Source organism: Chaetodon auriga, chromosome 18, assembly GCF_051107435.1.
Source record: "Chaetodon auriga isolate fChaAug3 chromosome 18, fChaAug3.hap1, whole genome shotgun sequence".
Lineage (NCBI taxonomy): Eukaryota > Metazoa > Chordata > Actinopteri > Chaetodontiformes > Chaetodontidae > Chaetodon > Chaetodon auriga.
Window position 1 is genome coordinate 12,974,544 of NC_135091.1, and position 10,531 is coordinate 12,985,074.

The 10,531-nt window shown below is 43.1% G+C and overlaps 2 protein-coding genes across 5 annotated transcripts; one reads left to right on the forward strand and one right to left on the reverse strand.

Annotated features, from left to right (window-relative positions):
• Nucleotides 1-938: 938 nt before the first annotated feature.
• nme6 (NME/NM23 nucleoside diphosphate kinase 6) lies at nucleotides 939-3,912 on the forward strand. 3 transcript variants are annotated; one of them, XM_076755478.1, is made up of 6 exons: nucleotides 939-1,174; nucleotides 1,373-1,468; nucleotides 2,292-2,394; nucleotides 2,537-2,576; nucleotides 2,997-3,157; nucleotides 3,581-3,912. In XM_076755478.1, exons 2-6 carry the CDS (start codon nucleotides 1,376-1,378, stop codon nucleotides 3,730-3,732), a joined length of 549 nt encoding a protein of 182 aa, XP_076611593.1. In that variant the 5' UTR covers nucleotides 939-1,174; nucleotides 1,373-1,375; the 3' UTR covers nucleotides 3,733-3,912. The 3 variants fall into 3 exon arrangements, with proteins under 3 accessions (XP_076611593.1, XP_076611594.1, XP_076611595.1); XM_076755479.1 differs by having other exon boundaries at nucleotides 971-1,223; XM_076755480.1 differs by lacking the exons at nucleotides 939-1,174; nucleotides 1,373-1,468 and adding an exon at nucleotides 2,019-2,152.
• An 84-nt stretch (nucleotides 3,913-3,996) lies between these two features.
• Nucleotides 3,997-8,029, reverse strand: baalcb (BAALC binder of MAP3K1 and KLF4 b). 2 transcript variants are annotated; one of them, XM_076755481.1, is made up of 5 exons: nucleotides 7,842-8,029; nucleotides 7,055-7,215; nucleotides 6,086-6,307; nucleotides 4,715-4,914; nucleotides 3,997-4,461 (listed from the first exon to the last, which is right to left on the reverse strand). In XM_076755481.1, the coding sequence occupies exons 3-5, from the start codon at nucleotides 6,264-6,266 to the stop codon at nucleotides 4,297-4,299; spliced, it is 546 nt and encodes a 181-aa protein (XP_076611596.1). In that variant the 5' UTR covers nucleotides 6,267-6,307; nucleotides 7,055-7,215; nucleotides 7,842-8,029; the 3' UTR covers nucleotides 3,997-4,296. The 2 variants fall into 2 exon arrangements, with proteins under 2 accessions (XP_076611596.1, XP_076611597.1); XM_076755482.1 differs by having other exon boundaries at nucleotides 7,051-7,215; nucleotides 7,842-7,978.
• Nucleotides 8,030-10,531: the final 2,502 nt, after the last annotated feature.

A 10,531-nucleotide genomic window follows, 5' to 3' on the forward strand; every position in this document is an offset into this window, starting at 1 on the left:
AATCTGTTTGATGACAGGGGGCCAGTTTTACTTCAACATTTGATAAAGCTTTATTGGCAAAATGCAAAAAACCCATTTCAACATCCTGATACACACACACACACATAAATATGTATCATTGTGATTGTGATGTGTCAGTGAGAGGAACAAACACACGGGGCATCCTGTTAATGATGGAGGCCTGACCACGGATGGACTAATACAAAATAACTGATTAATTTATTGGTTTATTGAACAGGAATAGTAAAAACAAAGAACATTTGTAGGTAAACTTTTTTTTTTTTTTTTTAACAGATTCCAAATAGATTTCTTTTTTAATATCTGAGTATTTCTTTTATGAAGTGTGACATTGCAAAGGTGGGCTGCAGGCCAGTACAGTGAAGAGGGACTGTGTCATTTAGATTGAGGGCTGAAATTCAAGCACTCATATGGATGGAATCTATTTTGCTGCAGTGCCATTGTGCGATTCACGGAATCCCACTTGGCTCCAATTGTGTTGTTTTGTAGTGACCTGTTCCCTGTGGAGCAAGGAAACCAGAAACACAGTCTGCTTTATTTCTACTATAAAGAGATTATGTCCCAAAAGATTTGAGTAGGACCAAATCTCACAACTAGTGTAGTTTCTGATGCATTATAAGTGCATTACATGTGTGTCAACCTGGTGAGTCACCAGAATATCTGATTCAGTTACTTTAAACATACATAACGCACAGCAAAAAAAAAAAAAGGGCTTCTTTCTAATCACAGAGGCTCAAGAGCTGCACTCCTGGTCACATGGACAACTCTTCAAACTGGATGTCTGAATTAAAAAAATATGTTTTAACTTTTACAAATATTAACCGAGCTGTGAAATACAACTAAATATTTTGTCACGAGTTTGTGAGTTTTTACCTGGTGTCACTCCGGCAGTGGGAACCGAATGTGCTGCTCCAGTTTCTGGGGACGGTATTTACAAGCGGACTGAGCTGTGCGAAGAGTCATTCAGCGAATATTCGCCCGTTTAACGTGTAAAATCACGTGAATATTCCAGTATATGGTTACATAAACCACATTAAAATGTTATGTACGTGCGGACACGAAAAGGAGGCTTCATATTAAAGAAACGGCTTCATATTCGCGGCAGTATGGCGGCGCGCGTCTCCTGTTCAAAGTGACCAGAGGCTTAGAAACTGAGGTCTGTATCTGTAACTGAAGCTGTAGGAAATATAAGCTTTAACATTGTAGTTACTTCATTCCTGAAGGTCGCATTTTTTTCGGCTTATGTTTACACTGCATTTATTTGGCTTTTTTCAGTTTCACGGTCGAAAATCAGCTAAAGCTATTGGCTAGCTGACACTTCCGCAGCTAACTGTGATTTGTGTCTTTTCTGCAGACGATGTTGCTGACAGCTCGCAGTCTGTCCAAAGTGCTGCAGCTCACCCTGGCGGTCATCAAACCGGATGCTGTGGCTCATCCTGTGATGTTAGAGGTGAGCTGAGTGTTAGCATAGATAATATGACCGTCTCCAAACATATTCAAGTGCACTGCTTCAGCGGTTTGAACACCACCAACAGTCCACTCAGTATAAATGCCACCCATATTGTCCAATTATTTTGATCAATATACACATCAAAAATCCTAAATATACACAATGCACAACAAGGTGAATGGCGAGGATCATTATTTTCTCATAGCTCACGTTGCTTCTTGGTCAGTTTCATATAATGCCACATTCCGGATGCAGCTTAGTGTATCTGGTTAATTCAAAATGTTCACTGATTATGTCCCTGATACTCCCTTACACATCATGTCCCAATTTAGTAGTGCCATAAGATCTAGACTGTGGAATATATAAAACAGTTGATTGTCTTTATCTTTATTCATATTTTACCTGTAGCTCACTGTGAAATAAAGTAATTAATAAAGGAGAGACCTGTTCATTGACACGGCCTAAAGCTGCTGCACTCGCTCTTTAATTCAAACAGTACAGGTGAAGCTCCATTTGCTGTCCTGATAGATTTACAAGCCCCGCGGCCTCAAAGACCTGAAAGCTGTGTCAGCCATGAAATATTCCATCAGTGAAAGGTCCCATTTCACAGCAGAATAAATAGGAGCAGTTTACCTCTGTTGCCATCTGTGCTGAAGAATGACCTTTTATATCAGAATACTGGTTGTAAGTATCATCCCTCCGGTAGGTCTAATACAGTAGATGCTATAATATTCTTAAAAATACCACGCTCCTGTTTTTTGAAAGAAATCTGCACACATGTAGTGTAGATCCAAACATATTTCGATGTTTTTCTGTGTTTCAGGCTCTTCACCAGAGAATCCTGGATAACAACTTTGCGATCGTTAGATGCAAAGATCTCGTGTGGACGAGACAGGACTCAGAGAGGTTTTATGCTGAACATGCAGGTGAGGCCACAGCTGCTGTTCACATTTATGTAAATGAGCAAAGTTCTGCTGACTCTGAAGCAGGATAACTGAAAATGATTTCTGATAATGATAACGTTTATGTTGAAATGTCTGTTTAACCTGCTTTTGCTTTGCTTCTCAGGGCGATTCTTCTACCAAAGGCTTGTTGAATTCATGTCCAGGTAAGCCAGCGTAGATGTTCCCAAACCACCACTGATGCTTTGATGCATTTGGACAGTTTCTGTTTTCTTGAAATGGAATAATGGAGAAATTTCCATACTGCATAACCCACCTGCCGCTCCTCTTTGCTGCTCACCAATTAATCATTTTCTGAAACGTTCACAACAGGAGTCTCAATTGTCAGCGGACTGCCATGTTTAGCACAGCACTCCCTGAACCAATTGTCTGAAAATCATCTTGTAGCCTGCTCACAAGAGCTCTGCACGCCCCCACCGCATTACCAAAAGGTGTCTGCAGTCATCATCATCAGAACTGTCAGTTCAGTGTTAGAAAGTGTCCCGTGTTTAAAATGAAATGTCTGTAACAGCCACACAGAGCAGAATACGCTTGATTGGTTATATTGTTGAATTCTTTCCCCCCAGTGGTCCGATGCGAGCGTACGTTTTAGCCAGAGAGGACGCCATATGTCACTGGAGAGAACTGATGGGACCGACCAAAGTGTTCAGAGCCAGATACACCTCGCCTGCTTCCATCAGGGCCCAGTTTGGACTCACGGACACACGAAACACGACCCATGGCTCAGGTAGGCAGCGTGCTGAGTGTCGTGGATTTCTATGTGTCTTAAACCTGTACATTATCACATGGGCTGTCTGCTGCAGATTTAGAAACTCAAATAGCTCGAAATTTATTCTCTAGGAAAGTTATGTTGCGAAATATTTGAATAAATCTTGGTGCATTTGCTGAAAAATATTAAGGCAGTATTAAGAGATCACCTAGGCTGTGTCCAAATGGTTCCCTTTTCACTGGATAGTGCGCTGTACTGGTGCTGTGCTGTTTTTTGTGAGTGTGAAACGAGCGAACAGGAGAGACTTCAGACAAAGCTGTAAATTTAGAAACCTCATACTTTAGTTGCCCATTCCATGCAATCTTAAAGATTTATGCTTAGTGTGCTGACAAGGGAGCAAATGTACTAAATCATATTTTTTTTTATCTCCCCTCTCTCCAGATTCTGCTGAGTCGGCACAAAGAGAAATCGGTTTCTTCTTCCCAGACTTCTGTGCGGAGGAGTGGATGGAGAAGGAAGAGCCATCGTTCAGATCGGGCCAAATACATTACGACCATCAAAAACAGATCCACGCGCTTTTAACGCAAAGCTGACCTCAGAACTGCTGTTACAGCCACCGATCCCCGAGGAGCACTTAGTAACTCTGCAGCAGAGAAGCTTCTACATGCTACATATGACGGATATACTGTGTGATGATCCCAGAAAAGTTTTATTTGTCGCTGCAGTTCTTCAAAGTGCCAACACACTGATCCCATTAAAAGTGATGAACCTGATGTCTGAGATATGCAGCTTTTATGAAGTCATTAAAAACAAGGACAATCAACGTTTTTAATAGGCATTAGAAAACACGAAGGACCAGATAAGAAAATTTAACACTGTATTGCGCCAAACAACACGATGTAGTAAGACAGTTCTTTACATTGTCATCACAAACCCCTGCATGTCCAGGCTTCACTGTAAGTAGTGCAATCATCCCAATCAAGTTCACTTTCCTGAGCCATTCTGATTGTAGCACAGCAGCAAGTACACGTTCTGTATCAATGTCACATAACAAAACTAAAATATTTCTGAAATAATACTGGAATAATTCACTTTTACCAGCTGACATTTCACAGTTGTCTTCGTTTGTCTTTGGCTTCTTCCAGCCTCCCCTGCGCTCAAGTGTTTTGTGTGGCCACCTGTTTGAGGCTTTCCACAGGCTTCATTACCTCGTAGGTGGTGAGGGACTTCCTCACCTTCCCCTTCTTGTCCACTTGATGGATGCTCTGCGTCACCGTGATGGTCACCTGCTTGGTCGACATGCGATTGTCCTGCCATTTTGTCTGATAGTGATGAAGAATGAATAAAAAAAAATACCTTCATTAATGTGGAAATATATCTAGTTGGGTCTTGCAAAATCTAAGATGATAATTTTTGGACAGTCGGCGAATCAATTAGTGTAACGTAGGAGCAAGACATGAAAGCAATGTCAAAGATGGTTTGATTCCCACAACTCATTACTTTGAATAAATGAACAGAAAAGAAAGGAAGGGGCGCTTTGATATTCTAAACCGGACTAATTAAAGAGACTCTTACAATCTCCTCGGTGTGTAGAACACTTCTGCGCTGCACTGTGGTGCCAGATGAGGGTAACCCCGCCTCCCTGGTCGGAGAGCCCAGTATTGCAGGGGGACTGCTGGGCTTCACGTCATTCAGGCTGGCTTCAGACACGGCCGAGCAGACCTTCAGGTAAGCCTGAGCGGGTAGAGGGAGGCCGTCCTCAAAGAAATCTGGAACTGGAACAAAAGAAAAACTCAGCTTTGTTGCTCTCAAAGCAAAAGGTCTAAGAGCTGAGAGCTGGATGTGGGGGTGAATCCTCAACACGGACTTCCACACACCTGCAGTCTGTGCACACAGTACCTTGATGTCTTTAAAATGCATAGACTGCGTCCTCCTTGTTTATGTGTGAATCCCACACGTGCATGCTGCACTGTGGTGGAAGCAATGTTTGCTAATTAATTTGCCCAATTCCGGATCTGTTTTATCTCTACGGAGCAGAGCGTCGCTGAGTTTGTCTTCACAATGACATCAAGGCTCCTCGGCCTGCATTCACAAACAGCTGTATGTGTTGCCATGAGAGCCAAGTCGTGTTTGAGCGCAGTGGCGTTTGATGCAGCCTATTACGCCCATTTCCTGATTCATGTCCTCCCGGCTTCAAAGAAAACACACCCACAATTCAGTGCAACCGACAAATTAACAAAGAACAGAATTATGGTCAGGTCAGTCTGTTTTTTGGAGCTGTAGGTAGTGACTAACAGCATAAAAGAAGAACAAAGCATCTAAAGTGTCCTCGTGTCGTTCACAGTCCGTCGCTACAGCGTGAGGACACCCACTCCGTTTTCTGTTTTCCAGCTCAATTTTCCTTGTGCATAATGGATTCTTCTTTGAATCATGCCTCCAAAATGTGTAACACTTGTGGGTTTTTTTCTCCAACAGGGAAAAGCAGATATACCAACACATGCTGTACACTGTAGCTGTCACGCTTCACTTTGATGTTAGGAGTGTAAAGAAAGTGCCACTCTTTGCTAATCCTGCCAAATTACTTACAGCAGATGACCCAAAGCCTGAACTCTACATGCTCAGCGTGAATAAAAGCAAATAAAACTGAACAAAAAACTGACTTTCTGCTAATGCAACACTCCTAATGTAGCAATTACAAATGATGGATGTGGATTTGGTGCAAAGATCGATAAAAAATCCATGTCATACAGACATTTAAAAAGAGGGAAATTTGATTGAAATTGCAAATACACTGTATTTCAAAGTGGGAATCTAATTAAGCACTAATCTATCCAACCATAAACGTATTATTCATTTGTTTGGCAGTTAAATTACTGTCTGTTCCTGTTAGCAGATCGATGAAGTGTTCAGTCAGCAATCCACTCAGCCGTGATTCATTCTTCTTACCCGGGCTGGCTGTTTTCTCAGAGGTGAAGCCGGCCTCAGAGCCCTCTGAGGGGATGCTCTGGATGGACGACAGGGGGATCTCAGTGTCCGTGCTGGTCAGCCACGTCGACTCCGTCTCCTTGGTCCAGCTCTCCAGGTATCGAGGCTCCAGAGCGTCAGTCCTGCTCCCCCCGCAGCCCATAGCTCTGCCTCAGGGCTCCCTCACTTCCCGGCTGGACGCGTCTTCAGAAAGGGAAAAGAAACCCAGAGTGAATCAGAGGAGGCTGTGAGACTCACTGAGGGACTGAACGTGTGCTGACCCAGTTGTTTTTCACTTTGCACAGAAACCTCTGTGATAATTTGGACACTATTTTGTCTTTCTTCTTTACATTACACCCACTGTTTAATGATATAAAAGAATTAGAACTAGAACAAATGAAATGAAGAGAAAGTGTTTTGACAGTCGATTAATCATCTAATCCTTGACTTCCGTTGACATTTAAATATTTCCCACTTTAGATGTCATATGTGATGCGCTCATGAACAAATACATGATACGTAACACAAAAAATGTACACTATGCCATCTTAAATAGTCATACTACTTAAGTTTGGGGTCAATTACAGTAGACCCCAGTTCAACTGCTTTAACAACAAAACACAATAATTTGGATGTGGGAGCAGGTAAGAAGGGGTCGGGCTGACTCAAGCGTATGAACACCAACCACACATACAGATCATAATGAAAACACATTGTATTTAACATGTTTTACAGCTGGCAAAGTCATTAGGTGTAAAATTCAAAGCTACTAAAACTAAACATCCTGCTTTTTCTGTCTTATGTGATAATAAACTGTCTATCTTAGAGTTTTGGCTTGTTGTTGCTGAGGAAAATGATCATTAACTGCAGGCCAAAAATGAACACCGAGCTGTTCGATTCTGTACATTTGACCAGGCGATTTCTCATCCAACACCAACACATTGTACCTACAGAACAGCACACAGCCTTGATGCAGACCAATTACTTCTGTCCTTCACAGAGTAGTTTGAGTGGCACCGTCAGTTTTCAGTCTCCTACACATTTCTCCATGAGCATCTGAAAGCAGCATCTCTGATCGGGTCAAGGACACCATCCAAACCAGCTCCAGTCACCTATGAGGCATGAAGAGAGGCAGGAGGACACGAGAGAAGTGATGGACATGCATCCTTTTATTAGCCTGGCACACTATAAATAAAGCTTTGCTCTGCCTGATACACAAAAGGCTCTGTGGTTATTAAGTAGCTCTTTAGTGGGATCTGTCTATCTATTAGTCAATACCTCTTGTAGTACAATTGCAGAACAGTCAGATCCGTATCTGAAGCCTCACCACGGTTTAATCACCGGTCAGTGTGAGTTATTGAACCGAGCCCAACGGGCTTCCCTTTAAACTGGACGCTGACAATGTATTGATGCGCTGACACTGAGTTAGCTGTTCACAGCCAGGCCTCTGTAGATCATTATATCAGCTGGTTTACTTATTTGTTTGACTGAATCGTCTCATAAAATGAGCGGATCCAGCTGGTCACCATTCACCGCGCAGCCTGTCCGCAGCCTGTGGCGTCAAAGCGGCGGCGAAGGCGCAGTAAACGCACCGCTGTCATCGCCACAGGCCGACAACGCGACAGCAACGACGGCGGGAAATAAACGCCAGTAAGCACGCTGTAAAAACACGCTAACGACGCCGTTTAGTCCTTCCAGAGCAGAGACGGAAAAACGGTAAAGGATGATCAATGCTTACTGGTGATGGGCTGCTGTCGGCTCGCCCCGGCGCTCCTCCCCGCTGTCTGCCTCACAGACCTGTAACATGCTGTCAGTGATGAAGCTGCTCCTGTGTGTGACACCGTCTGTCCTCCACCCATCCTCTTTACTGGAGCAAAGGTGGTGCACGTTCTCCATCAGTCAGCCTGATGTCGTGAGGGTGAGGAGGTGTCTGTTAGGGGCAAACTTTACATTAATATGATGATTCACTGCTTGTGCTCACTGTCACTGACGCATGGCTTTTTGCTTGAGAGCCACGAAATCAAACTTAATTTTGGCCATTTAAACAGTCAAATAACGTGTAATAACACTCCAACATACTCAGCATCCCATTTATATAGGCCACTGATTCAGATTGTAATTCTGATGTTTTACATAAATAAAGTTTAAGTTCTGATGACATTTAACCAAGAAATAATATTTGCTTCACATACTTTCAGACTTGTATTTTTCAGCTGTCTTGCTCAAAAGCACTTTCGCAGAGCAGAATCTGTGACTTCCTGACTACATGGCCCAAAAACACAAAAAAAATGTTCACTACTCTGCCCACAAGGGGACAGTCACAGCCCACTCCTGCACTTAAACAACTGGGCCGGTAAACGTGATCCCCATGTTCTTGATTATATGAAGGGTTAATGTTGTAAATATTTAAATGAATCGTGATTTGTTTGGTACATCTGTTAGTCTCAGGAAAATAAATAATTAAATCCAGAGCTCGCGCTCTTCAATTCAATTCAAGGAGTAGTTTCAGGTGTGTGTAGTATGTGTAAGATAAACAGTCCCATGTCACAGGAAAAAGTGCCTGCAAACTTACAAAACAATCAATTCATTAAGCTACAAGGAGTGAAAAGAATCATTGGATTTTTCACGTCACAATATGGCAAATGTATGATGACACGAAAAATAATGAAAATGATGTTTAATGTAATGAACTGTGTTCCACTGTTCGGCGTCATGGCAGACAAATGTTTCAAATGTGTGAAACAAAACCACAAATATCTAATTTTGTTAGTTTCTCGTTACTATTTGTGTGACACTCCTGACCTCTGTCTTTCATCACAGGAGACAATGTGACCCGTCACTGTACCAAACGAACAGGGGTAACTGATGACCTTAATGATGGCTCTGTTCTATCTAAGTGCTCCAGTAAGCCATAACAATGAATACAAGGGCCCTGAAACTGAAGCAGCTAACTGGAATTCAGCCATCAGTGAATGTATTATTTACACCTGTGCTTTCCTTTCTGTGACATGTCGAAATGTCTGGAGTGAAAACGGCCTATTAACAGCTGAACACACTGATGGAGCACAGCCCTCCTGTGCTAATATTCACTTCACCACGTCGTGGTCGACTCTTTCCTAAAGCTCCATTTCATTGATTGCTTGTGAAACTTCTCACTCGGCAGCAAAGTGCAGAGTCATCACAGTTCTCTGATTTCCTCAATGAACTGCAGAAACAATAAACGTCGTCTCTCGTGCTGCTTTGTTGAGGGGGGGAAAAAAACCACAGGCGCTACAAAAGAGAAATCTGCTCGTGTGACTGAAGCCCATTCACGTCTGATGTATCAGCTGCCGATAAGGCACATTACACAAAAGGAGAAGAAGAATGGAGCTTCAACTGTAAGATCAATTCGCTAATGGGGAAGCTCGCCACTTGTTCCTGTCACACGGCAGCCTGAGAGAGATTTAACAGGCAGCAGTATACAGAATACGCCAGCTCAGTTAGTGATGGCCGCTGTGTATGAGTGCATATACAGTGTGCCTCTTTTTTCATCAGGTCTTTCAAATTGCAGAGACTTGATGCGCAAATCACAGGCGCAACATTTATAAATGGTCAGCTCTGGTGAAGGTCCTCGACGTTTTGAGCATTATCGGTGTGTAAACTCGGCCCTCGACGTTACATTTGTCTTCACCGCTGGACAGTCCGTAATGGAGAATGACAAGAAAGACAGAAGAGCGCTCTGATTCCCGAGCTATCAACAGGTCAGCAGCGCAGACACCTCCATCACTTATCAGGCACTCGAGCCTGCCGCGCCACTGAACCTCCACCCTATATAGACATGCATGAGCTGAAAGGCGCTCAGCCGAAAAGCTGGCTCATCTGTAGACTGAAATCTGGTTCACTGTGAAGGATTATTAAAAAGCCCTATCTTCTAATTGGAGTCTTGCCCTTTACATATTCAAGCATAATTCTGTGCAGGTCTGGCAGATTCTGAGCTCAACAAAATCCCTGTGACTTCCTGCTCTCTGCCCACGTCTCCTTCCTCCCTCATCCGGCAAATGAATCTCGCTTCCAGTGGACGTTGTGGTCAATATGAGGCTGGACAGCTTTGATTTGTATGTCCTGCCCCTCTGTCCTATTGGACTACTGGTCAATAGGCCTGTCTTCCTATTACCCTGGCGATTAATGTGGCACACTGGCATGAGTCATGGATGAGCTTTCAGCTCCAAACAAGGACGCACGCCACTGAATTATATGTCTACTTTGCGTCAGGTTTAATTCATGCAACAGCCTTCTTTTCAGTGTGAGCAGGTCTGTGATACACATGAGAGCTGATTTTAAATGTTCTGGTGGAAGTCAGGGCCAAATACAAGTTCTACAAGTTTCTAAATGGCACCATTTAAACACTGAACTTTGAAAGCGAGGTGAGACCAAGGCCAATAATATAAA